Source organism: Adiantum capillus-veneris, chromosome 18, assembly GCF_014529385.1.
Source record: "Adiantum capillus-veneris isolate H3 chromosome 18, ASM1452938v2, whole genome shotgun sequence".
Lineage (NCBI taxonomy): Eukaryota > Viridiplantae > Streptophyta > Polypodiopsida > Polypodiales > Pteridaceae > Adiantum > Adiantum capillus-veneris.
The window spans coordinates 138,801,603-138,809,304 of NC_140948.1; the positions used below are offsets into that span (position 1 = coordinate 138,801,603).

The window sequence follows — 7,702 nt, forward strand, 5'->3', positions numbered from 1 at the left end:
ACACACAACATGGAGAAGACAAAGGAAGCTCAAGGCACAAAACAGAGAGTGTTTTACTTACCGTGCTATGGAAAGATAGATAGCCCTAGAATGATGGGCGTATATACAATGCACGAGGGAGAAAACCTCCTTGTGAGGGAAAAAATGCCCCGACGGTCCTAAGTGTGTTCACACACATCACTACCACATGCATATGGTAACAAATCCCCCTCCAGAGTGATGCGGTGAATGAGAGCTGACACATAGAGTAAAGGGAAGTGCCATGCAAGGTACCAGGTACATACAATGAATCAAAAAATGTAAAAGAATTGCCATTTGCAGCTGTCAACACAATCTTTCCAACTCCCATAATAGGATAGGAGACATTGTTGGCACAAGTGACTGAATTCCCATGAGGGACATCCTCGAGAGAGCTAAAAAAGTCACGAAGAGAGGTAATGTACTTTGTAGCACCACTATTAAAGTACCACACTTGAGCATCTGCAACTACTGACAAACATGCATCATGGACATTAGGATCATAAGTGCACTCTGCACTAAAAGCCCATTCTGCATCAACATCAGCATCACAGTCTCCTTTCACAGAAGACTCAACAATAGCTGCATTTGTAGTGGAATCAAAATTTGCATTGGAACTACCTTTTTTCTTCTTAGCCTTCAACTTAGGATATTGCTTGATCAAGTGATCATTAGCTTGACAATAATGGCAACACATCTTCTTTTTACCCTTATCACCATAATTCCCACACAAATTGCTCCCAACAGAATCATTAGAAACATGTGATTTTCCACTCACAGAAGAACCATGAGAAGTGGCTACATTGCTGTTACGACCTTCCGTTTGAGCAGCAATAAAGGCCTGTTCAACTGTGTAGACATGTGTCTTCTCCTTCTCCATCTTCTTCCTACTCTGAGTTGCTGTCTTTCTTCTGTTTCTTGTTTCATCATCTTCAACAATTAGGGGGAATAGAGGAAGCAAAATAGAATTAGAAAGATGGGGAAGATGAAAAATAGTCGGGAGAAATGAACGCGAATTGGAGTTTCGTGAAACTAAAGTAGCAGTTTATGGAAAAGGCGGAATTGGAAAATCAACAACTAGCTGTAATATATCGATAGCTTTAGCCAGAAGAGGAAGAAAAGTCTTACAAATTGGATATGACCCAAAACATGATAGTACATTTACACTAATAGGATTTTTAATACCTACAATTATAGATACTTTACAGGTGAAAGATTACCACTATGAAGATGTATGGCCCGAAGATGTGATTTATAGAGGTTACGGCGGGGTAGATCGTGTAGAAGCTGGAGGACCCCCTGCAGGAGCAGGATGCGGCGGGTACGTTGTGGGAGAAACGGTAAAACCTTTGAAAGAATTAAATGCTTTTTACGAATATGACATCATTTCATTCGATGTTCTGGGAGATGTTACTTGCGGGGGATTTTCCGCTCCCTTAAATTATGCGGATTATTGCATTATTATAACTGATAATGGCTTCGACGCTCTATTTGCGGCAAACCGTATTGCCGCTTTAGTTAGAGAAAAATCACATACCCATCCCTTGCGACTAGCGGGTCTAGTTGGAAACCGAACATCCGGAAGAGATCTTATTGATAAATATGTAGAAGCTTGCCCCATGCCTGTACTAGAGGTATTGCCCTTAGTAGAAGATATTCGCGTATCGAGAGTGAAAGGAAAAACCTTGTTTGAAATGGCTGAATATCAACCGAATTTAAATTATGTTCGTGATTTTCATTTGAATATAGCAGATTAAATCTTATCCGAGCCAGAGGGAGTCGTGCCAAGGGAAATTCTAGATAGAGAATTGTTTAGCTTGCTCTCTGATTTTTATTTAAATTCCACCTTTACAAATGAAAGTGATGGTGGATATGACCACCAAGATGTTCCGCTTGACTTTACAATTATTCAATGATGAAGAGAGTAAATCTTTGTGTGTATACATAGATGGATTTACATCCACACTTTTCTAATCTAAGGAAACACTTTCATGAAAACTCCGGAGACTCTTGCTTTCGAATGTGAAACCGGAAATTACCATACGTTCTGCCCAATTAGTTGTGTAGCTTGGTTGTACCAAAAGATTGAAGATAGTTTTTTCCTGGTAGTGGGTACAAAAACTCGTGGTTATTTTTTGCAAAATGCTCTTGGAGTGATGATTTTTGCCGAACCTCGATATGCAATGGCAGAATTGGAAGAGGGCGATATCTCAGCTCAGTTAAATGATCAGAAAGAGTTGGAAAAGATTTGCTTACAAATAAGAGACGATAGGAATCCCAGTGTTATCATTTGGATTGGCACTTGTACTACAGAGATAATAAAAATGGATTTGGAAGGTATAGCGCCAAAATTGGAAAAACAAATTGGAATACCTATAATAGTTGCACGAGCAAATGGATTGGATTACGCCTTCACTTAGGGGGAAGATACCGCGTTGGCTGCCATGGCGCATCGCTGTCCGGAATACAAACATTGCACAACGAACTTGAAGAACCGGACTGATGAAATGGCGCGTATTGATAATCATACTACTAACGAATCTCCCTTTGAAGCGAGTAAATTGACAAGATTCAATTTAGTGCTTTTTGGTTCTTTATCCTCCAGTATAGCTTCGCAACTGAATTTAGAATTGAAACGCCAATCAATTTCTGTTTCAGGTTGGTTACCTTCGCAGAAATACGAGGAACTCCCCGGCTTAGGAGAGGGTATCTATGTTTGCGGAGTAAATCCTTTTCTGAGTCGTACAGCAACAACATTAATGCGTTGTCGGAAATGTAAGTTAGTTGGAGCACCTTTCCCAATTGGTCCGGATGGCACACGCGCCTGGATCGAAAAAATTTGTTCAGTTTTTGATATTAAGTCATCCGGTCTAGAAAATAGGGAAAGTGAAATATGGGAAAATGTCAAAGATTATATCCAGGTAATAAATGGTAAATCCGTATTCTTTACGGGAGATAATTTATTGGAAATTTCTTTGGCAAGATTTTTAATTCGATGCGGAATGATTGTTTACGAAGTAGGAATTCCCTATATGGATAGACGATACCAAGCTGCTGAGCTTTTGTTTTTACAACATACTTGCCGGAAGATGAAAACACCCCTACCCCGGATTGTTGAAAAACCCGACAATTATGGACAGATACAACGTATGCATGAGCTTAAACCACATTTGGCTATTACGGGAATGGCTCATGCTAATCCTTTGGAGGCTAGAAATATAGATACCAAATGGTCAGTTGAATTCACATTTGCACAAATTCACGGATTCAGTAGCGTTCGAGACATCCTCGAACTAGTTACTCGTCCGCTGCAACGTAGGGGTGTTATAACCCCAGGTTTTCGCAGCTTATCAAAACAAACGACAGGAGATTGATTAAATTTCTATTTAATCTTCTTTTTAAAAATTACATAACAATTGGTAGCGAATCACTATGAAGAGATATTTAACTCCGTTTACTCAATTCCTTAATCAATAATTTTGTCAATTCCACAATTTTGAAAACGATTAAGGAGGGAAATCATACTTTTTTTTTTCAAAATTTCCCAGAATCACTTGAATAATCTTGCATTTCCGCGTATAATAACGTTAATACTATTGGTACTGGTAGAAATAGAAGTAGATTTAAAGGAAATGTTGGAAGGTAGAGTTTTAAGAAAGATTTTAATAAACAAGCAATAAGTACGTGAGACTACAAACAATTAGTAAAATTTTCTACACATCAAAAAAGCTGCAACGAATACAAAGATATTGTTGTCACTGCCCTGGCCAAAACTGATAAATCCCTATATGCTACTTGGTTTCTACTATGGGTTACTTACAACATTACCCGTGGGACCTTCGCAAATCCTATGTGTGAGATCTTTTCTTTTGGGTGGGAATCTAAGTGGGCTAATTTCTATCAGTGGGTCGGTATTGGCACAACTAATAACTGCATCATCAATCTACTGCTCGCCAATTTATCTATTACTGCTAAGGCCACATTTACTAACTACTGTGGCAATACCGTATACACTTCTCTTTTGTCTGGTAATCAAGGATTTTGCAAATTATCAGATTTTGCGTCCCGTGACATCATTACGTGCTCACGAGTAGCTAGATTATTTTTGATAAGTTTCTTTTTTCAAATATTGAACCCAATAATGTTACCAAATAGTGTGTTAACAAGACTGATTTATCTATACTTCTTCAGGTATAGCACCAATACAGTTTTTATGGTATCTACTTTTATGGGTTGGTTAACTGGTCAGGCAGCATTCAATTTTTTTTCTAGACTACTTTTAAGTCGGGTGAAAGGGGATTCCCCGATATTATATCTAGTGGTGAAACGTTTTATATATGCAACTTTTAGTATTGTTTCCATCTCATATGCTGTGGCATATTTGGGTAGAGCTCCGGTCTCTTTTTGGACCAAAAAGTTCATGAATGAATCTCATGATAGAGAAATGAATCTTTGGGAAATTGCTGAATATTCGGATCTATTGTGGTGGTTTTTTAAACCGTGGCCCACTTCTTTTTTTGATCCCTCTAGGGCAAATCGGAGTAATCGATTTGTCAAAAATCGTCGATTCCACATGAATAATACTTTTTATAAGGGGAGAACATCCACATACTTTTTTGAAAAATGTTTAACTGATGGTAAAGAGAGATTATCTTTTCTAGCATTGCCCAGTTTGTTGCAGGATGCTGAGTTGTGGCATGCTAGATTTGGGCATGTTGGTTATGGCAGTTTGATGACTTTACAACGTCATAATATGGTGCATGATTTGTCTTGATTGGAGATGCCACCAAGACATGTATGTGAAGGTTGCGTTCTTGGAAAGATGCACAGATTTTCATTTTCGCAGGATGGTTCAGTTAGAGCGACACGAAAGTTGCAACTTGTACACAGTGATGTATGTGGTCCTATGAGGACGCCATCTATAGGAAACAACCTTTATTTTGTGACCTTCATTGATGACTTTTCCAGGTTTTGTTGGGTGTATCCACTCAAAGCAAAGTCAGACGTGTTTGCAGTTTTTCAACATTATGTCGCCATGGTTGAAAATGAAACAGGTTGCAAAGTACAGACTCTTCGTACCGATCGAGGAGGTGAATACATGTCAGGTGCATTTAAGGATTTTTTGGGAAAGAAAGGCATTAAACACCAATGCACTATGCCATACACACCACAACAGAATGGTGTTGCAGAAAGGAAGAACAAGTCTTTAATGGAGACGGCTAGATGTATGCTCAAGGCTAAGAGTTTGCCTCATAAGCTATGGATGGAGGCAGTTGCTTGTGCAGCACATGTTTTGAACAGGTGTCCTACTCGTGCCTTGAAGACCATTACTGCATATGAAGCTTGGTATGACAGAAAACCTTCAGTCAGTTATCTTCGTGTTTTTGGTTGTCTTGCTTATGCTCACATCCCTCAGCAGTTACGTGGGAAGCTTGATGATAAGGCAATCAAATGTATATTTGTGGGGTACAGTAGTGGAAGTAAAGGTTATAGACTTTACAATCCTGCTACAAACAAGATTTTTGAAAGTCGTGATGTAATTTTTGCAGAAACTACTGCTCAACCTATGGTTGCCTTTGATGTACCTCATATGCAGACACATGATGTATTTGAAGGTTTGCTTCCTTCTTTTGTGGAGAATCAAGAATCACAACAGGTTGATAATCTTGATCAATCTTTTGCTCAGCATGTGACACCTCATGATGTAGAGGAAATTGTGCGTGAAGAGCAAGAAGTTCTCAGGGAAGAAAGAACCTTGCCTAAATGGGTTCAGAAAACTTTGCAGGATAGCGAGTTGGATGCACCGTTGCCACGAAAAACACGTGCTGGTACTACTTTTGGCAGAGAGCAAGTAGATTTGGCTTGCTTTAGCACTCTTTGTGATGCAGATGAGCCTGATTCATTTGAACAAGCTTTAGAGTGTGCTCAGTGGAAAGATGCTATGTAGCAAGAAATTGATTCTATTCATAAGAATCATACATGGGATCTAGTGGACTTGCCTACAGGTAAAAAGCCTATTGGTACAAAGTGGGTTTTTAAGGTAAAAAGGAAACAAGATGGTACTGTTGACAGGTACAAAGCAAGGCTTGTGGCAAAAGGCTATGCGCAACAGAAAGGCATAGATTATGATGAAACCTTTGCTCCTACTTCTCGTGCGTCCACAGTTAGATCACTAGTTGCAATTGCTGCTCATCATGGTTGGAAAGTGCATCAGTTGGATATCAAAACTGCTTTTTTGAATGGTGATTTGCAGGAAGAAGTTTATGTAAGTCAACCAAGTGGTTTTGTTGTAAAAGGTCAAGAGCAAAAGGTATGTAGATTGCGTAAAGCTTTGTATGGTCTCAAACAGGCTCCAAGAGCATGGTATGAGAAGATACATACTTATTTGATTGGCCAGGGATTTCAGAATAGTCCAACAGAAAGTACTTTGTATGTCAAAAAGAGAGATGGAGTTCTCATTATGCTAACACTTTATGTGGATGATATGCTTCTTACAGGCAATACTGCAGATGAAATTGAAGCGTTTAAAGATGCTTTGAGAAAAACCTTTAAGATGTCTGATCTTGGTTTGCTACATTATTACTTGGGTATTCAGTTTGTGCAATCAGAGGATGGCATATACATGTTGCAGGCAAAATATTTGCATAAAATTTTGGACAAGTTTGGTATGCAAAATTGTAAGCCAATCTCTACATACTCTGAGTTGCTGTCTTCCTTCTGTTTCCTGTTTCATCATCTTCAACAAACTGCACGCTGTCTAGTCCTGTTTTTTCTGGAGAGTGACTCTTGCAACGACAATGTGCATAATGCATCAAACTTGAAAACTTTAGGATTTCCTTGGGTCTCCAAGTACTAGCAAAAGTCTGGTAAGAATCTGGCAAAGCATCAAGAACAGTCTGCACAAGGGAACTATCAGAAATGACTTCACTTGCAGAAATAAGTTGCTCAATGATATCCTTGACACCAGCAAGAAAAGTGTCCATGTCATCTTCCTCATGCATAATCTTCGACTCTAGCTCTTTACGCAGCAATGCAATTTTTGCATCATTGCGACTTGTGTAAAGACTAGCAAGAATATCCCAAGCCTGTTTTGTAGATTTTGCTGAATAAATGTGGGGAGTAATAGTGCGCTTCATAGAAAACACAATCAATGCATAAGCTTGTGCATCTTTTATATCCCAACGAGCTTGCTCAGCTATAGGCAAAACAACTCTAACAACAACAATCCTTGCAACAAGACTTGCAACATCGTCAAAATCACCTGTATCCTCAGAACCTGGACATACATCAATGATCAACACAATGTTCCAAATGCCCTTTGACACAAGAACATGTTGCAACATATAAGCCCACATATGGCAATTGTCCCCATCCAATCTGTCCTTAGTAGCAAGCATCTTGAACACATCTGTGTTGTTGTTAGCCATGGTAAATGGTGCACCTGATGTAAAAATTGTCCAAAAAGAGGAGAAAGAAAGCGAGAACAACATGTGCTATATAGCACAAACCGTGGAAGACTACAAGGGACCTGTTATGCAAAAAACGGCAATGACAAAAATTTTACACAAAATGGCGAAATAGCCTGCACAGTACTGCATATGTAGTGGAAATGAAGGTTGAAATGAGCCCAAAATATTTGTCGACCTGTGAACGCTTTCCAAAGCTCACAAAATCGGAGAAAGTG

At 39.1% G+C, this 7,702-nt stretch overlaps 1 protein-coding gene across 1 annotated transcript; it reads right to left on the reverse strand.

Annotated features, from left to right (window-relative positions):
- Positions 1-6,756: 6,756 nt before the first annotated feature.
- LOC147436513 (uncharacterized) lies at positions 6,757-7,445 on the reverse strand. The gene is made up of 2 exons (XM_086487868.1): positions 6,815-7,445; positions 6,757-6,764 (listed from the first exon to the last, which is right to left on the reverse strand). Exons 1-2 carry the CDS (start codon positions 7,443-7,445, stop codon positions 6,757-6,759), a joined length of 639 nt encoding a protein of 212 aa, XP_086343994.1.
- Between the last annotated feature and the right edge of the window lie 257 nt (positions 7,446-7,702).